This window comes from Corvus cornix, chromosome 20 (assembly GCF_000738735.6).
Source record: "Corvus cornix cornix isolate S_Up_H32 chromosome 20, ASM73873v5, whole genome shotgun sequence".
Lineage (NCBI taxonomy): Eukaryota > Metazoa > Chordata > Aves > Passeriformes > Corvidae > Corvus > Corvus cornix.
Genome location: NC_046349.1, coordinates 12,820,591 through 12,844,129, shown reverse-complemented (window position 1 = coordinate 12,844,129; position 23,539 = coordinate 12,820,591). Strand labels below are relative to the sequence as shown.

At 48.4% G+C, this 23,539-nt stretch overlaps 2 protein-coding genes and 1 long non-coding RNA gene across 3 annotated transcripts; 2 read left to right on the top strand and 1 right to left on the bottom strand.

Annotated features, from left to right (window-relative positions):
- Window positions 1-494: 494 nt before the first annotated feature.
- Window positions 495-8,778, bottom strand: LOC104687601 (1,25-dihydroxyvitamin D(3) 24-hydroxylase, mitochondrial). Its single transcript, XM_039563700.1, has 12 exons — window positions 8,375-8,778; window positions 8,055-8,245; window positions 7,634-7,727; window positions 6,859-6,955; window positions 5,627-5,718; window positions 4,772-4,883; window positions 3,286-3,431; window positions 2,816-2,982; window positions 2,558-2,636; window positions 1,940-2,134; window positions 1,735-1,846; window positions 495-983 (listed from the first exon to the last, which is right to left on the bottom strand). The coding sequence occupies exons 1-11, from the start codon at window positions 8,558-8,560 to the stop codon at window positions 1,736-1,738; spliced, it is 1,470 nt and encodes a 489-aa protein (XP_039419634.1). The 5' UTR covers window positions 8,561-8,778; the 3' UTR covers window positions 495-983; window position 1,735.
- On the top strand, window positions 8,185-13,874 carry LOC120411081. The gene is made up of 2 exons (XR_005603497.1): window positions 8,185-8,269; window positions 11,557-13,874. It is a non-coding gene; the product is annotated as an uncharacterized LOC120411081 (long non-coding RNA).
- A 3,681-nt stretch (window positions 13,875-17,555) lies between these two features.
- PFDN4 (prefoldin subunit 4) lies at window positions 17,556-19,960 on the top strand. The gene is made up of 4 exons (XM_039563701.1): window positions 17,556-17,657; window positions 18,570-18,677; window positions 19,106-19,249; window positions 19,543-19,960. The coding sequence occupies exons 1-4, from the start codon at window positions 17,610-17,612 to the stop codon at window positions 19,672-19,674; spliced, it is 432 nt and encodes a 143-aa protein (XP_039419635.1). The 5' UTR covers window positions 17,556-17,609; the 3' UTR covers window positions 19,675-19,960.
- Window positions 19,961-23,539: the final 3,579 nt, after the last annotated feature.

The following is a 23,539-nucleotide window of genomic DNA, read 5'->3' as shown; positions in this document are numbered from 1 at the left end:
GTTATAGAGATCTAAATCTCCACTTGAAACTGCAAAAGTGTAAAACCAGCGAGCAAACAGCCAAAACCCAGCATTGTATTGGGAAGTAACAATTTTAACCTTTACCACTAGAAACAGACCCCTTTGACGTGTTTAAGGTCCTTATCTCCTGTGAAATTGTGCTTTGAAGCATAATTTTATGTTACTAATCTAATGTAACTATCCTGTTAGGATAATCATCATTTCCAGTGGCAGAACCCATAGGATTCCAGTGGTTCCATTTCCGGATCAGGCCTTTTCACGCAGTGGAAGGCCACTGAGTTTTTACAATAGAAGTGGGATAAACTGGCTTGTGCAGGAGCTGGAGGGATGGAAATCCATGGGGAAGAGCAGAGGGTGTGCCAGGCACAGGACTGCAACTGTTCAAACCAAAGCAATAAATCCTGCCATGCGCATTTGTCCTTATTTCCCTCCTCCCAGGCAGTGAAGAATGCCAAGGAAATCCATTTCTTTAATTATCCCAATTTCCCAGCCTAGTTTTAGCCTTTTTCCAGACTCCAAACTCCCTTCTCATGGCACTGGTAATTTGATAAGAACTGAGGCAGTTTCCTTTCCCTCAAGCTGATTTCCCAAGCTCTCCCACTCCAAGCTGCCAAGGCCAGTTCAGCTGTGACTGGTCCCAAACTGGAGGCAGCTCTCCCCAAACTGGGCTGTTAAACAACCTCCCATCCATAACCCTCCAGGGCTCCTCATCCTGTAAATCCCTCAGCTGCACTAAATCCCTGGACTTCCACAGGTCTATGAAAGCATTTGACATTTCTCTTTCCTTTTAAGCACATTTTCCCAACAAAACACTCTGGGAGCTTTTCCTGGCGCTATTCCTGGCTCAGCAGTCGTGCAATCCTTCCCTGGTTACTGGAGCCTCCACAGCTTTGACTTCTCCAGTTCATGGTTCTCTCTTTTAAGAGGAAGCAGCAGCAGGGCTCTCCTTTACTTTTTGCAACCTGTATTGAACAAAACAAAGAATCTTTATAGTGATTATTTCAAAGCAAACAGCACGGAACAAACTTCAGTTAAAGGAGTGAATATTCAGATTATAATTGGGATTTTTTTCCTGTGGTGCTGGGTGGCAAAAAAAATAACTGCCCCAATATTGAAATGTCCTTGATTTCTAATAGGAGGATTTAATTCTAGATCAGAGACTTGTTTTTTCAATTTAGGTTGTTGTACAAATAAGTTATTTGTTAGCTCATTTATATAGCCTTGTGAGAGAGAAAATCCTACACTCAAAAATGTGTAAATTGCAACACTGCCTGACTATTTACAAATAGATTTTCTTTATCCTTCTGCTTCAAATCAAGTTTTGCTATCTGAACTCTGTAGTGAGCAGTTCCTTCACTAAGGCATCTTCTTTTTAATCTGCAAATTGATGCTCAAATTCAAATGCTCTTTTCTGGGAAATACCTTCTGGTAATGCAGTGGAGAAGTTCTAACAAGACACTGGCTGTTATTTTCAGTGGCTGTACTTGGATTTCCCCCTTTCTGACCTGCACCATGCACAGAAAGCATGGACATAAAATTAACTCCAGAACCACGCGCTGTGTGAAATGCAGGAAATTTCCTGTTAAAATAACGAATCGGGATGGCTCTGGCGCTGTGAGAATGGAGACAAACACAAGTTGTTTTCTTCCATAAAAATCCCAAACCAGGTCCCAAAAAAAGCCTCCTGTGTTCAGGAGAGCCCCGTGCACAAACCTCATCGGCGGCGGAAGGCGATGGGCAGCGCCCGGCTGGGGATGAGGATTCCCGAGTGCAGCGTCTCCACCGGCTCGTGGTCCGTGGCCACGATCTGGTATTTACGGATCAGCTGCAATAAAAGATCCCCATTAGCGTGCTGGGCTCTGGATCTGATCAGCTGGAGGAGCAAAACCCCCCCAGAACCCCCTTTTTGGGTGTTTACCCAGCAGAGGGCCAGGTGCAGCTGCAGCTCTGCCACGCGGCGCCCGATGCACATCCTCTTCCCGATGCCGAAGGGGACGTGGGAGAAGGGGTGGATGGAGCCCCTCTGGAGCCAGCGCTCGGGCCTGAACTCAGCCCAGCCCCTGAAATACTCCTCGCTGCAGCCCAGGGCATGGCTGTTTATCATCAGCACCGTCTGCAGCAAAGCAAGAGAGAGAAGAGCGTTAGAAATCAGCCCTGAGCTCCCGAGGGAGTCAGCTCCGGCATGGAAAAATATAGTGCAGCAGCTTCCTCAGAAGAGGTCATGTAATTCCCAAAAACTTAATTGGAACATCGAAAAGGTCATTGTTTCCTCAGAGAATCACAGGAAAATTTGAAATATTTTGAAACAGCGCATCAAAATGTTGTCAGGCAAATTATTTCTGCCTAAATCCAACAGCAGCACAGGTAGGAGTGGGTTTGTGTTTATGGGAATCCTGGGGGTGAATTCCTCATTCCTTATCCTGGGCCTGGTACTTTTGCAAAGCCAATTTGAGACTGAAATATGAGCAGCTTCTGTGGTTTAAAGGGGAGTTAATAAATGGAAAAACATCCTAAAAAGCTGAATTAATTGCCTTACCCCTTTGGGCAGCACATAATTTCCCAGAACCATTTCTGTGTCAATGGTGCGAGAGGTGAAAGGCACTGATGGAGTCAATCTGCAGGGAAAGAGAACAATGGGTTAAATTCCCAGCAATTTGCCTTCCTTTATCTCTCATATTTTACCTCAAACAGCAAAGTGAACAAAATCCTGTGTACTAGAAAATTCTTTCTCCCTATAGCACACACGCTGGTGAAAAGCTTGGTGATGGTTTTGCCAGTTTTTTGGGAATTTTACCTCATGGATTCTTTCAGACAGGCTTTTAAGTAAGGCATATTCCTCAGGCTCTCAGCACTTGGGCTCTTCTGAGCAGCCAGAACTCTCTGGATTTCCTGGAAAAGCTTCTGCTGGACGTGTGGATTGCGGGAAATGTTGTACAGAGCCCAGAGCAAACTGTTGGCTGTCTGGAAGAAGGCGAAAAGAAAGGTTAAATCCTCCTTTTGTGGGGACAGAAGAAGGTGTCAAAACTTCAAAGCAACATTTGTGGCTGGTCACAGCTTTATGGAATTTTGACAGCCTAAGGGATTATGAGCAGTCCCCGTTGTCCTCCAGAATTAAAAATCCAGTGATTTCAGGTAGAAATTCCTCTGCACTTGGGCCACTGAGGCAGCTGCAGGATTAACTCACTTCCAGGCATGCTGGTGGTCAGGTTGTGGAAGGAAGGGGGGAGCTGGGAAGATTTTAAACCCTTGGGAAATCCGCTTTACCGTCTCCACCCCGGCGATCTGCAGCTCTGCGATGGCAGCGTAGAGCTCCTTCTTGGAGAGCTGTCCCCCCGAGTAGATGTCACACAGCAAATCCTCCTGGGGGCTGGCAGAGTGCTTCTGCAGCCGGCAGTCGATGGAGTGCTTGGCTGAGGAGGGAGGAGCAGCACAGGATTAATGGAAAATCGCTCAAAATCCCATAAAAATACCAGCAACCCCACGTCCCACATGCAGGGTTTTAAAGAAGTGCCGAGCTGTGCTCTATTTTCAAGCCGTGGGTAAATAGTGAGTGTATTTATACCGAATAAAGGATGGTATTTTCACTTTTAAAACAAAATATTCAGTCCCCAAAATCCCTTTTGAACAGAGGAGCTCCTGCAAGCTCTTGGGAATTCTGCTCTCTTAAATTAGGGGAGGAAATTGGTGATATGTTGAGGGAAATATTCAGCAACCAGGAACATGAGTGTGTAAAACTTATTACCTGGGGTTTTCAAAGGGGATCAAGGTGTTAAAAAATCAAAGGGACTTAGCACCCACACCCCCTGAGGGGAAAAGTAAACCTTGGGTTTACCGGGAGAAGGCACAAAGATGCCAAATTTCAACATGCTGGGGATTTTTAAAATAAAAATAAATAGATTTTGCTCATGAGTATCCCCACTTTTAAAACCAGTTCCTGTAAGGAATTATTCATTTTAAGTGGAGGTGTCAAACTGGTTTTTCTGAGCAAAACTGGTTTGAAATGTCTTTCCTAAAGCACATAAGCTAAGAAGCAATAAAATGAGTGCATGTGTGGCTGGCAGGACCAAAAGCCTTGAAGTATCCAGGACTCAAACACCAAGGGAAATATCTCAGTGTTACAACCTTCCAGAAGCTTTCTCAACCTTTAGTTATGCCTCTCACTGTTTAAATTAATGAAATTTAAAAATTTTAAAAATATTAAAAATACAAACTTAACTTCACATCTGGAGTTTGAGAAATTTTTGAGCTTTGAAGGCCAACTCATTTTAAATAGTCAAAAAATGATGGCAAAAGCCAAACTGCACCTTATAATTTAAATTACTGCTGGTTTTAAGATTTACAACCATGTTCCAGGTTGTTCAGAAAACCTATAATTTCTTTTTTTTAGCAAACATGGTTTTGTTGCATGCACAATTCTTGTTTCTCAAGAAAACAAGTCTTTGAGGGAAGTCCCTTTTCATTTATACCCTTGCCTTTAAAGAGATGACACATTTTTAATTTACTTTTATGACAGATTAAAGTGGTGCCATCACACTGCTGGCTGCCAGAATCCTGGGATTTCCCTGGGAATTGGATATTGCCCCACAACCTGGGTGTTAGTCGTGGGAATAGATCTGTGTTTAGGTGCAACAAATGTGTTTTAAACCGTGCTGAAGGTGGGGATTAACAGCAGCAAGTGTGAAAAAATCAGTTCCAGCAAGGAGAAAACAGAGATAAAGGGAAAGGAGATAAATTGGGTTTAAATAATGACCTGTTTTAAATATGTCATCCCAGGCTTTAGTGTGAGCTTGCCAGACTTTGGTGTTCAGCCTCTTGTGCAGCTCCACGGGGGTCACCATCATCATTCCAAAAGTGCCCATCATCTGTGGTGGGAAAGAGGGTGGGAAATCTCTCTTTAATCTCTTTAATCCACCTACTTGTAATCCCTGAACAAAACGAGGCTGGAAAGTTGGGGGCAATTTTCAAGAAGGCAAAATTCTGGTGGTTTTTCCATCCTGGACAGAGAGGATGGGTCTCAGTCCACTTAGGGGATATCCAGCTAAAAATTAGGGACAGCCAGGAGCTTCCTCAGCAGGGAACTCATCCTCTTTATTTTAGGCACCTGTTGAGAGTGGGACAAGCTACTTCTTGGCAGTGCCTCTCTCTCCCTTGACAACAGATGGAGGTAAAAACTGAGGCAGGGCTGGCTGGCTCTGTTTGATGACTAAAATTAGGCAGGTTCCTACCCCAGAGCCCCAAAGGCACGGCAGTTCTGCCTGCAGGACTGACTAACCCCAAATCCTGAGTGTTTGCATAATCCCCACAAAGGCAGCAGTCCCACCCTGCAAACAGCAGGGTTGCACCACAGGTGCCTCAGAGGGGAGCAGAGTCACCCATCCAAGCTGAGAGCTCTCCTTCCAGGAGTGCCCTGATGGCCACACAGCATTTTCCCTGTCAGACTGAGGCATTTCATAAAGGAAGCAGAAGCCCAGGATCAGCTGGGCACTACAGGAGTCATTTGGGACACGTAGCACAGAAGCCTGAGCTGCTTTTTCCAGCTGCCTCCTTTAAACCAGCGCAGCAGGGCTAGAAAATCACCACGGCCCCAGGAGAGGCTCTTCCATACCGTTTTTACAGCCTTGATGAAGTTCAGACTTTCCTCTTCTACGTCCTGCTGCAGGAGGCCAAACCTCTTTCTGTACAGCACCAGACAGATACCTGTTGTTGGGCAATATTGTAATTAAATTATATAAACAAAAGGCGGCGTGGGATGCATCGTTTATTACCAAGGAATGGCTTGGATGAGCCTTTGAAAACGTCCCTTGACACAGACCTGTTAGAGCAGCACTTGTAAAACACCTCCTGCTCGTTGGCCTGGGCCCCATCGAGGGTTTCCAGCTAAGGGCCCTTACAGCAGTATTTCTGCACAAGTTAGGATTGCCACTGATCCCCACGAGCAGCAGATCTGGATATTTGGCATATATTTGGTGACTTTACTGAAGAGAACCGAGTGGCAGGAGAACAGGGCTTGAAGAGGCCGTCTACTCCAGCATTCCCTACTCCTTTCCACAGCCACAAACCACTTGCAAACACTGGCAGCATCCCACACTCACCACTTTCCTCCTCTTTCCACTTGCCTTTTTTTCCTCATTTTTTTTCAAGCTGTCACTTCCTATTTCTCCCTTTCCAAATGCACCATCACCACTGACAGTGGAAAAAAACCCCACTTTGAGGAGCTCAGTCCAGAGGCTGCTGAGATGAGCCAGCCAAGAGCAGCCAGGTCTGGCAGAGCTGGTTCAGTCACTACACCCAACCATCCCTTTTTTTGGGAATCACTGAGCCAGTTTCTGCCCCCTGTGTCATTCCTGGCACTTTCCTCAGTGTGCTCTGAAGGGTTTCTAAGGATGAGGCTCTGCCTTGGTAACTCATTCCAGTGCTTCTCAATCCCAATGTGAACATTGGAAATGGGATTTTCCATTCCCTGCCTACTGTGAACACTCTGTTATTGGAATAGTTCATTGATCCTGCACTGCTGATAATTAACAAATATCATATGGACAAAGAAAGGCCGTGTGTTTTCTGATCCCACTCCAGATAAATGAACCAAAATCTCCCTGGTTTTTGGATTTATAAGTCACTGGGATGTTTGAATTTTTTACAAGCCATGCAGGTAGCTCAACAGAAGAGTTTCTATCTATGCTGATGAATTTTGCACTGACAGTCCCCTGGCTGCTCTGCAACTCTCTTTCTATGGTATTATAGCTGAGAGTTTGGAAATAATCAGCCAACACATTCATCCCTGATCATATTTTAGCTGAAATGCCCTGGCAGGTGCACTCCAGGCAAAAAACTACTCACTTTCAAATGACCATTTGTTGAATTCTGAGTAGATGTCTTCCATCTGTCCATTGTGGTCACAAATTTCATCTATTCTGTACATAAAGTCCTCCAGGACCTAAAGGGTGGAGAGAAGAGAGAGAAAAGAAGGGGATGAAATTACATCAACTAATAAAAATCCGGTGTAATTCAACATTTCAGCTGCCTTTTCAGCAGATAACAATCTTGCAGGAGAGGAATCCCTTTGTTCCCTGTTCTTTCAACAAGATTCAACTTCCCCCTCTGTGAACAAATGTTTGGATCTGACACAACTCTCGTGCTACCGGTGCTTCGATGAACTGAGCTTCCCTCCGCAGGGGTGGAATCCTTCACTCTGGGGCAGCACGGGGGTTTCACAACAGGGTTAAGCTGTTTATCACAGATGCTCCTCAAACTCCCTGAGAAGCACAGAGGTTAAGGACAGACGTGTTCCCTGAGGGGAGGAGCAGAAGACTGAAGGGGTGAAGGCAAAAACTACCGAATGCAAGAAAAGCAGGGAAAAGCTGTTTGCAGGAGCCTGTACCCTTATGGAATAATCCTATTTTTCTGTGGAGACAGTCTCAGCTACAGGTTTCTGTGTGGTCTCAGACCCTGGCAATCAGTTTGTGCTTGTTATTCCCTGAATGATCAGAGTCTGAACTCGTGGTTTTATCACTGTGGAGCAAATCAACATCGATCCAGATAAACCGGATCTGCTTTGATTCCCCATGCTGCCGGGGGAGCGGGGGGAGAGAAAGCATTTCTCAGAGCTCGGTACCTCATTGATCGCCGCATCCAGTTTCACAACTTCCCCGGGCTTCATTAATTTCTTCTGGAAGGCACTTCTTACCCTCTGCCAGTCCTTTCCTTCCCTGGGTTGAAACAACCACAGCGGGGTTGGGAAGCGAAAAGCTCAAAGAAAAACGAGAGCAGGAGAAAACCCCAAACCCGCTGCGTGTGCACCGCTGATGCTCCAGCGCACCGACGGCACAAGCGGGGGATCCTCGGGGACGGGGGACGAGCCCCGGGGGCACGGCCACCCTCGGGAACGCAGCCCGAGCCCCCCGGTGCCCCCCGGAGCCGGGCTGGGGGCGGCCGCCGTCCGCAGCATCCCCCAGGCACCGGAACCCCCGCACCCCAGGTCCTCCCGGTACCTCCCGGTACCTCCCCGGGGCCGGGATGCTGCGCCTGCCACTTACAAGATGAGCAGCCCGTAGCCCTCGTCGCGATAGTCGCGATAGGCTTTCCAGGGCTTGATCTCGAGGCGCTGCGGGCAGGCGCCCTCGCGGCGGTACAGAGCCTCCAGCAGGCACGGCGCCGCGATGTGCACCGAGTCGAACGCGCCCAGCTTCATGCGGAAGATCTTCCCGAACCTCCGGTGGTACTGAGCCTGGGGAGCGGAAAAAACCCCGCGGTGAGTGCGGGGCGCTCCCCGCCGCAGCATCCTTATCCTCATCCCATCCTCATCCCATCCCATCCCATCGCATCCCATCGCATCCCCATCGCTCCGCCGCCTCACCAGCGTCTCGTGCTGCCTCTTGAGCCCCCCCTTCCAGAGCACGTCGGGCAGGCTGCCCATCAGCGGCCAGCTGGGCGGCCCGGGCAGCGTCTCCGCCGGCCGCAGGGCGCTCAGCGAGGACGCGGCGGCGGCGCGGCCGCAGGTGCGGGCGCGGAGCCGGCGGAGGAGGATGCTGCAGCCGCCCATGGCCACGGTGCCGGCCCCCGGCCGCGCATAGGTGCATTTATAGCAGCCCGAGGTGCTGGACTTTCATCCGCGCCAATGGCAGCCCTGAGTGGGGTGAGGTGGGGCGGCTGCCCCGGCCCTGCCCGCGGAGCCCGCGGGGCAGGCGGGTCATGAAAAGGTTCAGGCGAGGCACGAGAGGCACCGCGCCAGCGCCTCCGCCGCTGGGAACCTGGGATGCGCGGACGGGACTCGCTGGGAGCCCGGGATGCGCGGCTCCGGTCCCCCGGAGGAAGGGACGCATCTCCGGCCACGCCGCAGGCAGCGACACCGCTGCCCGCCTGGCGCTCGTGCGAGCGATCTCGTAGCTCTCTCTCGGTTTATTTTTCTTTTTCTTTTTCTTTTTCTTTTTTTTTTTTTTAACTCGTGTTTTTGAGTTCGAGCACCCGCATGAGCGTGCAGGGGCTGTGGTGTTCACTCTGCAGAGCACAGGTGGCAGAATAGTTCAGTTTTCCCGCAGCATTTGCACTTTAAAAGGACGGAATAAAAAAGTGCAGGGAGCTGAGGAACAACAAGCTGCGGGGTGGGAACTGCCCTTACCCTGTCTGGCTGAGTAACCAGGAAAGGGCCAGTGGGCATCATCGGAGAAGGCAAAATTCCCTTCACTATGAGTGTTGTTAGCCATTAAATCCTGACAAAAATGAGTTAATGCCAGTCTTTTAATCAGAAACTCCGCAGAAATACTCAGAGTTTGAGGCTAAGAGAAGGCAGGAGAGGAGTAAGAACAGGTAAAGGAACCACGAGGAGAGGAGAGGGAGAGGGAGAGGGAGAGGGAGAGGGAGAGGGAGAGGGAGAGGGAGAGGGACAGGGCTGGATCCTGCTGCAAGACAGAGCTACCTGTAGTCCAGAGGATTTCCAGGAAAGACAGCTTGGCTACCACGGGGAATTGATTTTCCTGCACCCCACACCACCTTTTCTCTTCTTTCCAAGCTGCCCTTGGGGAATCTAATCCCCTTTATGTGAGGGTTTGACAGAGGCAGAGTGTGCAGACAATGGGTGTGTAGGACAGAGGATGATCAGAAGATGGATTTGACACATAAAGGCACACGTCTCAAAGTCAAATTAGTAACAATACAAAGACCAAGGCAGCAGTGATCAGCAGAGAGAAAATGTACAAAAAAAAAGAAAATGTACAGTGCAGAATTTTTCTGTGAGTTTTGTACATCCTTCCCAATCCTGCCCCTCCATCCCAGCGATTTTCTGCAATGGGATCATACTCTGTGGGCCACGAGGTCAGAGCACTTCCCAGGCAGGCTTTAAAGTTTTAGCTGGTTCAAAGGTTTGCATTTTTTGGGGGGAACACCACAAGCTGACATTCCTGTGATTTGTTTGCTTTGAAGCAGCGCTACTGAAACACATCTTGCTGTCCTTGGAGGCAGTTCAGGCTCCATTCAACGATAAGTTCTGAGAAACCAGACAGGAAGAGGCAATTTGTGCCCTCTGCCTATTTAAGGAGTGAAAATGAACTCATTTGAAGGGTCACAGCTTCGTGCCTGTGAAACGATGTCTTTGGAAGAGTCTGGAACAGGCAAGTCAAGACTAAACTGGGCACAGGTCAATTTTTCCATGTTCTTCACAGCTATGGGAAGGAAACCACCCTGTTAATATGAAATCTTCTCTCTCTGAAGCTGTTTTTAAATTACAGAATGGAAAAGGTTGTATTTAACTCCTGTGGCTGTGCTGTAAGTCCCTGGCAGGGAAACCGGGGTGTTGGGAGCTCGGCTGGGCCTGGAGCTGGGACAGCTAATGATTGCCTCAATTCCTGCTCAAGTGCAGCTCCAAGGGCATTTGCAGCCTTCCCTTCTTCCTTCCTTTCTAAGAGATCTTAAACCCAAGGCTATAATTTTAATTTGTGACCTTTAGAATGTATCAAGGGCTATCTCCAGAGTGAAGCAAGAGCAGTTCAGTGTTCTTGAGCTGAATTTTGGGTGTATCCCTCCACTGAGGCACCTGGAACAGCGAAGGTGTCACCACTGTCCCACAGATGCCCATCTGCAAGACTTCCCAATATTTTCCAATGTAACAGCAAATGACAGCTATGAGTGAAAAATGAAAAACCCTTTTCACTCCTCCACTATGGCAAAGAAGATTTTAGGTCAAAGACCAGGAAATAGCTTCAGATCAAAACTAAAGAGCTGATCTTTCTATGCTTCTCTCTTATGCTTTTGGTTTGATTTCTGCTCTCTTGGATGTCAGGAGAGAATATTCCTTAAGAAACCATCTGCCAGTGGGATGCTTCTGTGGGAGACCTGCTGTGCAGGTACACACAGCTGGCTCACACCTTTTTCACCACTAAATATTCCCTCAGTACCTGAAGTCCAAGTTTTAGAGCTGCTTTCTGAGCTGAGGTAATGGGGACTTCTACCTTTTGGGAACAATTGTAACATATTCTTGGAACAAAGCTTGGGAATCTCATCAAACTCAGAGCTCCTCCCCTGGATTTAGGAGACTGAGGTGTGCGTGGGAAGCTCATTAAAACCAACATCTGAACTTCCGGATCAAAACCTTGGCGCTCATGCAAGGTGACCGGAGTGATTTTCATGTATTTCACTTCAAATACACCAAATATCACCAAAATAACTCCTCAGTGGGAAACAGCTTTAAATTGGTGGTGGATTTTCCTTCTTAATGCTGTGACTCCAGGAGGTTTGCTCTGTGACACCTCACACAGCTCCTGTCTCCTGACCTCTGCTCTGTCTCCTGGTTGGGAAAAGTTTTTGCTAATTTGGCCTTAAAATTCTTGTGAAGTCTCTGGGTTTTCTAAATTAGTACAAAACACTGAAGGGCCACGGGAGAACGAGAAGATGACACAGGGAGAGTGTCTGTCACAGGAGGGTATTTCACAATGTGGGGAAGGCAAATTGATTGCAACTTGCAAACTCTGGTTGTTATTGAAGGCTTTGCTTGGGTTTGTTTATACACTTTTAATTCTGTGTCAATTCTTTTAATTCTCTTTCCAGATGAAGATCTTAGAGCTCTGTAAATATTGATGGGAAAGTACAGTAATTCCCACTCTGCAGAAGAGAAACTGAAATGGCTTTGAAAACTGAGATCTCCAAGTTATTCACATTCACTGGGAAATGAAAGCAAAAGAAACCTTTGTTCTAGTTTTACTCAAATACTGGTTTTTACCTCTAAACTCCTCTTCTTATCTCACATTCTGGATGGTTACTCCCCTCCAAGATGACGGTAGCAGTGTGAAGATAAAGCTCTGCTGAGCAAACTGAGCCCAAGGTAATCCTGAGAGAGGGATCCAGAAAAACAGAGGGATGGATGAAAAGCTCAAATTCCACCAGCCAAGGAATCTTCCAGCTGGCTGTGACCTGTGTGGAGCTGTCCACCTCAGCCATAAACATTGCAACACTCCACTACTGAAGGAGCCTCCAAAGAAGCACATAGCTCAAGAAAATGAAGAGGTTTCTTGACTTAAATCAAGCAAAGATTGCTTAAAAAAAAATAAACTTGGACCATCTTTTCTGTGAGTAAACATTTATTACCTGCTTTGGAAGAGCAAGCAATGCTTCACACACTCTGCATCCTCTAGAGAGGAGCTTGCAGGGGGACAGTCAGGGAGAAAGTGATGAGAACAGACCAAGGAATCGAGGCCCAGGACAAGATGCTCTGACAGCCAGCTTGGAAATACTCAGGCCTTGGCAGGTTTTGCATTTTTCCCCGAAGATTAGAATTACTCTCTGGGATGTTTCAGTTTCTGGTCTCTTTTAGCAGTATTGCTCTGCCTGAGCAGGGAAGGGAGGTGTGGGAGTGAAGGATTTGTGCAATAGTTACTGTCCCAGGCTGAATATTTCTCTTTGAACAGGAGTCTGGAAGGTTTTGCCACCTTCCTCTCAGAGCTGTGCAAGGAACATTTATTTAATTTAAAAAGCAGCATTTAGGAATCCCTGGAAGTGTCCCAGGCCAGGTTGGACGGGGCTTGGAGCACCCTGGGGCAGTGGAAGTTGTCCCTGCCCATGGTGGGGGGTGAAATAAGAGGATTTTTTGAGTCCCTTTCAACCAAAACCATCCTGTGATTCTGTGAGTATATAAAATCTTGGTGATTTTTGCCCATGCAAAAAATTCCTGGTTTAACTCTGCTTACAGAAAAACTGTGCTGAAGAGCAGTAATTTACATTATCCTTTATGTGCAATTAGATGTATTAACATATGTATTAACATGTATTAACACCCAAAGCAGCACTTGTGTGCTGACACTGAAAAATTCTGAATATTTTCAGTTGTAGTGGAATTACTGACTGTACAACATAAGTGACCAAAACCTGTTTGCCAACAGCAAGGGAAGAAACACAGGGGATGTTGAGCATCAACACTTGAAATTTAAAATAAAATTCTATATCTAAAATGAAGTTGAGAATCTGAAGGTTTTAATTGTTTTATGAGTGTCTAATTGCCTGTACAAATAGCTGTTGCCTGACTCCTTGGAGGAATTTGCTCCAGCTGGTTCTGCAAGCCCCTGAATCACACCCGAGCTGCTGCCATTTACCGGATTTGTGGATGAAGCCGCAGTGTTTGCTCAGATCGCTTCACTTTCGATCTGCTGGATGTGTTTGTGCTGAGGTAAAACTGACCTCAGACCAAGGCTTGGAAAGCAAATTCTTGTCACTTGCTCAGGGTTTGAGGGTTCTGTTTCAGCTGGATGCTGCTATTCAGTTTGTCAAAGAAAAGGCAGCAATAATGTTGGGCTTGGGCATTTGCTTGCATTTATCTCACAAAAAGAAACATTTCTTGTACTTGTGCTGGCATGTTACAAAGTCTCCATTGTGTGAATATAGTATTTCGTGTTATTTTTGCATTATACTGTGTTATCTTTCTAGAGTTTCACAGATATTAATGTCTGGTGTCTAAATTCCCCTGAAATTCCAAGCTGGTGCTCTGCTGAGGTCAGCGCCTGGAAGTGCTGCCAAGAAGTGAGGAACGTGGTTTAGGAGGTGAAGTTGGTGACAGAACCCTGAGCCCCAGCTGCTGATTGTGCCATTCTTGGTGAATTTCTCCTGAATGACGCCCACCCAGCTCTGTCCCTGCACGTGTTCAGAGAGGAGGGGTGCTGGTTATTCATTTTATCGCCACCTTGCCCACGACTACTGTTTGCATTAATACCTGGTCTCTATCTTTCTGAGAAACAGCGAATAAATAGGAGATTTTTGATGTTTTTACTATTAAGGAGCACTGCTCTTTCATCCCAGGGCAGAGGGAGGGTGGAACAACCCTGTCTGCGGCTCTGGAGTATTTTCTGCTGAAAGCTCTAATAAATATGTAAAAGATACCATGAATCCAGAAGCACTTCTGTCAACCCCCAAAGAGATGAGTTTGGACTTTAACCGTGGATTGCTGTGAGCTGAGTGCATTTGGCTTCCATTGCCTCCCTCAGAGCCATAAGAAATAGCCAAGCTCTGCCTGCCTTTGCCATTAGTCAGGCAAGAGGCACTTGGGCTGTGCTTGGCTGAACTCAGTCCCCTCTGGGCCACATCCTGGTTCCTGCTTTTGCAGGGATTAGAGCTGGTTCATCAGATAAAATGCCTGAAATCCTGCCCCTGGATTTCAGCTCAGCCCTCTCCTGGGAAGGGTTTGGTTTCAGGTCTCCGAGTGCTGAGTGCGACGCTGCCCTTGGGAAAATGCTTTATGTGTTTATGGCTCTGGTTGGTGAAGCAGCAAAGGAGCATTTCTGGTGTGTCTCTGAGGAAAAGCTTCTTCCAGGCTCTGTTGTGCTTCTGCCAACACTTTCCCCATCCAAAGGAAAAAAAAAAAAAAGGACAGATAAAAGAGGAAAAAGATATTTGTACAGATGAAAAAACGCTGAGTAACACCACAGACGGGACACATTGATGACAGACCCCTGAGAGCCTTCAGATTCAGCGGCAGATAAATCTGTGGTGCTTTCACATGAAAGAATCCAGCAGGGTGATGGTTGTGCAGGGAACACTGCTCCTCCTTAGGTGCCTTTTTCAAGGAATACAAACTGATTTTTGAAACTGGTGCTACTCTTAGAAAGGAAGTTATTTCTACCTGCATGGGTGTGACTGCAGACCTAATTTCAGGCAGTTTGGGAGCAGTTTTCATTGAAGATGAAGCACAAAAGTTAAAAAAAGGCAAGAATGATGCTGCAGCTTCAGGCCCCATAGAGAGATTTCCACAAAAAGTTCCTGGAAAACAGAGATGTTCCACCACTAGAAATATTTCTTGAACAAGGTGAACTGTGGAGGGAGAGAAATATAGAGATAATATTTTGGACTCTGGAATATTCCCTGTCGATACTGAGAAGCCAAGTCCTTGTGAGGAAGGGCAGGGTAGCAGAGACAGATTTTCCCTTTTATTTGGAATTAAACCAGCACAAGGCAGCAGCTGCTCTGCTGGGAGAGAACGATGGGGTTGTAAAACACTGTGTGTGCTCTGCTGTTCACACAGGTGGAGTAAAGCTCTTCGAATGTGCTCAGCCACAGGGATTTCCCAGCAGAAGGGAATCTCCAGCTCCCACCTGAGGCACAAAGAGCAGCAGGAACTCCCCTGGGCTCCTCGTGGCCGGCGGACACTGCAGAACCTCTGCCAAGCACCACGGGCAGGGCAGGGAGAACTTTCCCTCACCAGGGATAAAGTTTATTGGGATGCCCTGCAGAAAGAACCTAATGAAATTTAATAACTAATGTTGGATATGTGAACGTAGAGGAGGCTGGAATGGGGAAATGGTGAGGTTGCTTTTGACTAAGAGGGGATATTTTGAAAGAATGAGGGTAGAGATGTGAGAAAATCTGCCTTCCTTCCCTCAGATTACAAAAGAATAAGACATTTCTGATTGGGGGATTTGACATACAAATAATTAGGAGCTGTCTCATTAAGATCTTTTTTTGAAAAGATGAACACCCTTAGAGAAGGATTTTTTTTCTTCAGCCTCCATCCCCCCTCCAGTGCTGGTACAAGAAGGGCAGAGACAAGGACCTGCATTCCACAATAAATCCCATTGCTGAATATTGGGAATGTCATGCTCCTGCTATCCCTGTGGCTACATATGGAAGCTGCACTCCTTTAATACAATGGCACAATTAAAATAGTGCATTTTGCTCCAGGTGATCTCCTTCATCCAGGCTAAACCTGGATAAACCAACCCCTTCACCCCCATTAAGTTCTCCCCATTTCCAGTGCACCTTGAATTCACAACCCTGTTGATGCGTGGGTGTTTCAAGATCACCAAAGCCTGAGAAAGGTCTGTGGAACTTCAGGGAAAGGGGAGAAGAATCTGGGTCCTCCAAAGGACTCACTGAGGCAGCAGAAGCAAGGGAATGCTCTTCCCCGCTGAGCTGGATTGCGAAAGGCTGGAGCAGGGAAGGAGAAAATGTGCAAAGAACCACAGAGGAGATGTGAGATGCAGGGCAGGGCATGGACGGGATCCCAGCAGGGTGAAGCCAACCACAGCAACAACAACAACAACAGGGACCAGAGCAAGAAGGAGCAAGTCCTTTATGCAACTGGGAGAGAAATGAGGGCACCGGGTTCACTGGGTTTCTCTTACTCCACGCTGGCTGTTTGCACTCGTGCGCTGTTTTCACTTTTATTTACATAAGAAAGGTCTGCAGTGAGTTGCTCCTGGCAATGCTCATCCCACAGAGCTTGCCCGAGCATGTGGGAGAAAAAGATTTCTTTTCAAAGCCTTCGAGTCATCAAATTCTTGTGAAATCCACCTCTTTTCTCTTGAAGGAAATTGCACTGGCTCCAAGCTAATGTGTATTATCCAGTTAATCCAGCCAGGGAAATAACCACGGCTTAGACTATGTCCTTGCCTAGAGGGATCCTCCAGGAGAGGGAAGAGCTGGCTTAGGGAAGAGCAGGAGAATGGCCAGAGAGATGAGAGTTTGTTTTCTGAGGAAAAGAGAGGTTTAGAGATAGGATTATGATTTCATATAAATTATTAATAACGTGGTTCTCTGGGGAGAAATTTGGTGATTAACTTCTTCTTTCAGTGGGAAACAAGGCATGGTGATGATGCACCAAGATAAAATGTAACACTCAGCCTGAGGGTCATCCAAAATATCTTCTACTGTTCCATTTTTCTACTGGTTTGGAACCGGAGTTTTGAAATGAGCAGCCGTTTGGAACAGAAAAAAAAGCCCAACATCATTTTAATTCAGGCAATATTATAGAATTAAGTATCCCATCCTACTCCATCCCGTTCCCATCCTACTCCATCCCATTCCCATCCCATTCCATTATCCCATCCCATGTATCCCATGTATCCCATGTATCCCATGTATCCCATCCCATTCTATTATTCCATCCCATCCCATCCCATGGATCCCATCCCATCCCAATATCCCATCCCAATATCCCATCCCATGGATCCCATCCCATCCCATTATCCCGTGGATCCCATCCTATCCCATCCCACCCCATCCCATTATCCCATCCCATTATCCCATCCCCTCCCATTATCCCATGGATCCCATCCCATCCCATCCCATCCCATCCCATCCCATCCCCTCCCATTATCCCATCCCATGGATCCCATCCCATTCCATTATCCCATCCCATTATCCCATCCCATTATCCCACCCCATCCCATGTATCCCACCCCATCCCATCCCATCCCATTTATCCCATCCCATCCCATCCCATCCCATTATCCCATCCCATCATCCCATCCCATTATCCCATCCCATCCCATCCCACCCCATCCCACCCCATCCCATCCCATTATCCCATCCCACCCCATCCCATCCCATCCCATCCCATCCCATCCCATCCCATCCCATCCCATTCCCGTCTCATGGCGCCCCCTGGCGGCCCCACCGCCCAGAAGCGGCCGCACCTCTCACCGGGCTGTACCAAGCGCCGCAGGGGTGGCTTCATCTTCATTCCGTGCTCCGAGGCCTCTCGAGGCATCCCGCCGATCTGAGAGCGATGAAAAGAGAGAAAATCCCCGATTCGAGCAGATCTGTGACCTTTTCTGAACTTTTTCCTTGTCTTCTTTCTATTTCCCCTGTCCGCTGCTCCTCCTCTGCGCGGAGGGCGGATGGTTCAGCCCGACGGTGACAACATGGCCGCCACCATGAAGAAGGCGGTGAGTGGGGACGGGAGCGGTGCGGTTTGGTTCCTTTTCCGCAGGGATCGATCCCCCCCGAGGAGGTTTCAGCTCCTCCGCTGTGTCCCGGGCCGCTGTGTCCCGCCGCCTCCCGCCCCAGAGGCGCCTGCTGGGCTCCCGCAGGCCCGGAACGCGGCTGGTCCGTGCCCGTGGGCAGGGCCGGGGCTGGCCGTGCTCGGGAGTTGAGGGCGCTGGGATCGGGGTCTGTCCGCCGCGCTTGTCCTGCGGGGCTGGTGGCCTTGCCGAGTCTCTGCTGGTGCGGCTCGCTGTAAACGAGGGCTGGGTCAAGCTCATGTGAGGAAAAATTTATTCGAGAGGGTGGCTAATCACGGAATCATCATCATGGTTTGCGTTGGAAAGGGTCTTAAAGATCACCCCATTCCTCCCCTGCCATGGGCAGGGACACCTCCCACTGTCCCAGGCTGCTCCCAGCCCCAATGTCCAGCCTGGCCTTGGGCACTGCCAGGGATCCAGGGGCAGCCCCAGCTGCTCTGGGCACCCTGTGCCAGGGCCTCCCCACCCTCCCAGGGAGGAATTCCTTCCCAATATCCCATCTAAACCTCCTCTCTGGCAGTAGGAAGCCATTCCCCCTTGTCAATAGTCTCTCTCCAGAGAAAACTTGGAGCAGGGTGCCCAGTTCAGCCACCAGTATCAAGGAAACCTTTGACTTTAGGATGCTATGGATGGCCAATGTTTTAATTGGATGTTACCCAGCTAAATATGGGTATTTCTGATATCCTTGAAGAGGCACTTCAAGCAATCAGGTGCATAAGCAGAATGTAGTGGCTGTCAGCCTGATTTCCAGACACTTTGTAGGAGTAGCTTTGGAGTGAGACTCAGGTTAACATAAGCACTGCAATCATCCATCCTTTTGACCTCTCCTCCTCGCAGGCTGCAGAAGATGTCAATGTCACCTTTGAAGATCAACAGAAAATTAACAAATTTGCAAGGAATACCAGCAGGATCACAGAGCTGAAAGAAGAAATAGAAGTGAAAAAGGTATATTTGCTTCATATCTCATTAACTTTTTATTGGCCTGAATTAATTTTCAGCTGGCACACAGAAAATAGGGGCAGCGAGTTACTATGAGTGTAAGTAATGCTTGGGTTCTGATATGAGGCTTCTGATCCTTTGGAAATAGAGAATGGTAAAAGCATATCAGAGATTGGTGACATTTAAATCTGCTGTATTGCCTTTGCCTGGACAGTTAATTATTCTGTTAATGACAGATAATGAGTGCTGACTAGGAGTCTCTACTGGATTGAATTGCTGAATTCCAGCTCTGAAACTGGTCTCTTGGATATCCTGGTGGTGGGTGGGATTTGTTCCCCAAATCCAAACTCCCTGAGTTCCTTATCCAGCTGTGACAGGAGTGTCCAGTGAAATGCTTTACAAAGGGAGCCTCTTTCTTGTGTCTTGGCAAACAGAAACAGCTTCAGAATTTGGAAGATGCCTGTGATGACATCATGCTGCTGGATGATGATGATTCCCACCTGATTCCCTACCAGATTGGGGATGTCTTCATCAGTCATTCCCTGGAGGAGACGCAGGAGATGCTGGAGGAGGCAAAGGTTTGTCTGGAGCCTCTGGACGGCGCTGTCTGTGTGCTGGGCACTGGGATGGGATGATCTGTTCAGCCTTTGGAGCTTTCACAGTCTAAAATTGATGTTGGATTTAGGATTTGAGTCACTCCAGCATCACTCCAGCGTCACTCCAGGCTTTGTTTGGCCCAGCAATAAATCCTGCAGCCAGACCTGGGAATAAGTTGGAAAAGGGGCACCTCTTTGTTGGTTCCCTGTTGCTGACAAACCTGGCTCAGTTTGTTGTACAGAACTGGTTGATTTTTATTTAATTTCTTTTTCAGAGGAGTTTACAAGAGGAAATCGAAGCTTTGGAATCCCGAGTGGAGTCGATCCAGAGGGTGTTGTCTGACCTCAAAGTTCAGCTCTATGCAAAGTTTGGAAATAACATAAATCTGGAGGCTGAGGACAGTTAGAGCTTTTCTAAACACAACACCCAACCTTTCCTTAGGTTATTAAATGTTTTGACAACATTGCTGCAATTACATTTGAGAAAAGAAAATCCATCCCTTTCTTTTTGTTGGTTTGTGGTTTTTTTTTACTTTCCTGTAAAATTCTGTATATTTAATAAGAACCTCCTTATTTTGGTTATTGCAGTTATTTATTTGTTCAGGAAAGCATTGGCTTCACGTTGTTGGTAAAGCCTCAAGTTCGGAATACTTGCATTGTTTGTTAAAGTAATAAAGTCAGGCATGAATTGGAGTTTCCTGGGTCTTGTTTTCCACGCATGAAAAGGTTTAAATGTCAAACCAGTGGAAACAGGGAATTTTGGAGTGGCTGTTGTAGAAAAGCTGTGTGGTATAGGGGACATGATTAGGCAGTGGTGCTGTTCAGGTGTTTCTAAGAGCCCTCCTGGAGCTCCTAAATGTGTTTCACCCTTAGCTCACGTGTCAGGAATTTTCCAGAGGACAAAGAAGGGCTCTTTAAAGCTCTTTTTGGTAGTGAAGAAAATCTTCTGGAGCCCCCATACTCAGTCATTTACTGCTTTTTATTTGGGAATCCCAAAAGATGCTTCAAGTCACAGTGGTGAGTCATAATTTCTAATTTTCCTGAACAGTTTCTAAATCCATATTTATGTAGCAAATTGATGTCAGAGTTGTTCGTAGGTTGTGTCGCTGTGTGAGCATCAATCCTTAATCTGTGCCTCCATCACCAGGAGGAGTTGAATATAATTTTTAAATGTCTTAATTGGCTTAATTTGTCTTCATAACCAAAGAAATTACAAAAGGGGTATTTTTTTCCAGGTGAAAACTGCTGGAGTTTGACCCATAACGAGGAGCACCCAGCAGATGGCATCCAAGGTCTGGGAATCCAGCCCTGGGAGCGGGGCCCTGAGGGGACACAGGGGTTTCCCTTCCCCCGGTCAGCCCCGTTCCCCGTTGGTTTTTTGTGTTTCCCAGCGCGGGCAGGGACCCTCGGTCCGGTGATTGTGAGAGTTCCTCGTGTTATCAACATACATTGTAATATTGGCTTCTCGCAAGTATAAAGGCAGATATTATATAATGTTAGAAATGCTTTTTGCTGTGTGGATGCAGTTTTCTCTCTTAACAAGGATATTAGCAAGTGTGAGCAAGTAAGATAACCTCCAAGCGAGCAGAGGATGAGGCCCGAGGAGCTGCTGATCAACACTTTGTCCGGGGAACAAAAGGGCCCAAAGGCTGCTCTGCCCGGAGAACGGGCGGCCAGGAGAGCCCAGAGCCGCTATCACCGCTCTGGCCGGGGGGCAAAGAGGCCAAAGCTGCAATCAGCCCTGACTGTCTGGAGAATTAAGAGATCCACCCTACCATCGACTCTTACCTAGCGGGCCCAACCCCAAGAATCAAAAGAAATAAAACCACAAGGCCGAAGAATACGCACGCTCTAAAAAGGCGGAACCAAGGAGTGGCCATGCAGAACAGCTCCGGGAAAAGTTTGAATATGAATAGAGAACAGACAGTAAAAATGGTATAGAAAGGACTCACCTCGAGCATCAGGGGTGCTCTTGGCAGAGCGTCAAGGCACCTGGCCGTTATCCCTTTGCTTTATTTTATGTGTCTCTTATTGTCTTTCTATTAAACCCTTTAAATTCTCACAGGAGAGTGAACCTCCTTTTTCACAATTACCAATTTCCTCCCTTTGTGGGAGCCCATCCAAAAGTCGTGCAAGAGGAAACTTAGAGGTCACTAAAGTAATTAGGATTGTTAAAACTCAGAGAAGCAAAAAGGTCAAAATGAGGAGGATGGGTTACTTCATCTTCTTTGGGACCACTGGCCCAATTCAAGACCGCCGACTCCATTCAGGACACACACTATGCATACTTAATGCATAGTGACATTTAAGCTCATTTCCATATGAAGCAGAGAATGGGCGGTGTTAATGTTATGAATATACATTTGTATTTTGGATATTTATAATATTTGGAAAGAAAAGGTATCGTGTTTGCTTGGATCGGGGCCCTGCGTCTTAGGGAGCTATCCCACACAGTGCCCGGTGCCAAATAAAACATACACTTTCTAACTTTAAACTGTTAGAGAGTTTTTGTCCGTCTCAGTTGGATATCGATATTAGATCGATCTTCATATTTTGGTAGATCAAAACTGGGGAGTTTTGAGCAAAAAAGAGAGTTTGGGCCCAAAAAGGGCGAGTTTGGCCCCCGAATATGTGAGGTTTGAGCAAAAAAAAGAGGAGTTTGGAGAGAGGAAAGGAAAGCTTGGGTTGGAAAAGTGGAATTTGGAGCCCAAAAAAGTGGAATTTGGACCCGAAAAGGGGCAGTTTGGGCCTAGAGAAGTGGAACTCCCGGTCCTCCAAGCGGGCCAGAGCGGCTCCATTGGCCCTTAACGGGAAACAACCATAGAGTTGAGAGGGGGTCATTGATAATATGGGGGCTGTTGGTCCTCCAAGGTGGCCAGAGCGGCTCCAAGCCGGAAATTACCACAAAAAGATAACGGCACGGACCAGGAATGACCATAGAGCCGCGAGGGCTCCTTAGGGATAACGGAACTCGCGGTCCTCCGAGCGGGCCAGAGCGGCTCGAACCCGGAAACCACCGCAGAGCTGAGGCGGATCGCTTCTGAGCGCCGCCCTTTCCACACGCGCTTCCCCCGTTCTCCTCTGGGCCGCGGGAAACGCCCGGAACGGCCCCAAAACGCCGGCAAAAAGCCCGGAACGAATCGCTCGGGATGGAATTCCTCACGCCAAGGGCGGGGAGGGAAGAGCGGCGCCGCGAGCCGTGGCGAATCTGCCGCCCCCGCCGCCTCTCCTCGCCCTTTTCGCTGTTGTCTCCTTTTCTTAAACTTCCCTTCAAATTGTACCGGGAGCGAAGCTCGTTTGCCACCGCTGATCCCTCCGCGGGCGGGGCCGCATCACCGCGGGTGCCTCCGGCGGAGCCCTCTGCTTTTCACATTTGGGGTGAAAAATCGGGAATTTGGGGCGAAAAAGGGGGAATTTGTGGTGAAAAATCGGGAATTTGTGGTGAAAAATCGGGAATTTGGGGTTAAAAATTGGGGATTTGGGGTGAAAACTCGGGAATTTGGGGCGAAAAATCGAGAATTTGGGGTTAAAAAGGGGGAATTTGGGGTGAAAAATCGGGAATCTGAGGTGGAAAAAGGGGATTTTGGGGCGAAAAAAGGGGAAAAAAGAGAAACGGCAGAAGCGGTCGGTGCCAGGGGAACGGTGCAGGCGAGGGAGGGAGGGGGGTAGGAGGTGGGAATCCTCTCGGAGGCCGATTCCTCCAGGAGCGGGGGAGCAAAGGCGGAGGCTGCTGCCGGCACCGCCAAGGGCACCAGCTCTTGGGGCCGGTACCAGAGGCTGGCGTGGAGCCTCTGCGCGGGTCCGCAGCAGCCACGGCGCCAGGAGGCCGAGCTGCCGGCGGGCCCAGCGCGGCCCGCGGGGCCGAAGCCGGGTTCAATGGAGCCGCGGCAGAGAACGCAGCGGGGGCAGGGGCTGCTGGAACGGCCGCGGACAGCGGGAGCGGGGCGGGGGCCGGGGCGGGCCCCAAAAGCGGCGGGCTGGGCTGGTGTGGAGCGGAGAACCGGGCTGGGGCCGGGCACAGGGACACCGAAAGCGGGGGGCTGGGCTGGTGTGGAGCGGAGAGCCGGGCTGGGGCCGGGCACAGGGACACCGAAAGCGGGGGGCTGGGCTGGTGTGGAGCGGAGAGCCGGGCTGGGGACGGGCACAGGGACACCGAAAGCGGGGGGCTGGGCTGGTGTGGAGCGGAGAGCCGGGCTGGGGCCGGGCACAGGGACACCGAAAGCGGCGGGCTGGGCTGGTGTGGAGCGGAGAGCCGGGCTGGGGCCGGGCACA

Coding starts and splice junctions, on each gene's coding strand:
- PFDN4 (XM_039563701.1), top strand. CDS start 17,610: ATGGTTCAGCCCGACGGTGACAACATGGCCGCCACCATGAAGAAGGCG. Junction 18,678..19,105: donor AAGAAATAGAAGTGAAAAAG/GTATATTTGCTT, acceptor CTTGGCAAACAG/AAACAGCTTCAGAATTTGGA. Junction 19,250..19,542: donor AGATGCTGGAGGAGGCAAAG/GTTTGTCTGGAG, acceptor TTTCTTTTTCAG/AGGAGTTTACAAGAGGAAAT.
- LOC104687601 (XM_039563700.1), bottom strand. CDS start 8,560: ATGGGCGGCTGCAGCATCCTCCTCCGCCGGCTCCGCGCCCGCACCTGC. Junction 5,719..6,858: donor CAACAAATGGTCATTTGAAA/GTGAGTAGTTTT, acceptor GCCCAACAACAG/GTATCTGTCTGGTGCTGTAC. Junction 2,983..3,285: donor AGATCGCCGGGGTGGAGACG/GTAAAGCGGATT, acceptor GCCTTCTTCCAG/ACAGCCAACAGTTTGCTCTG.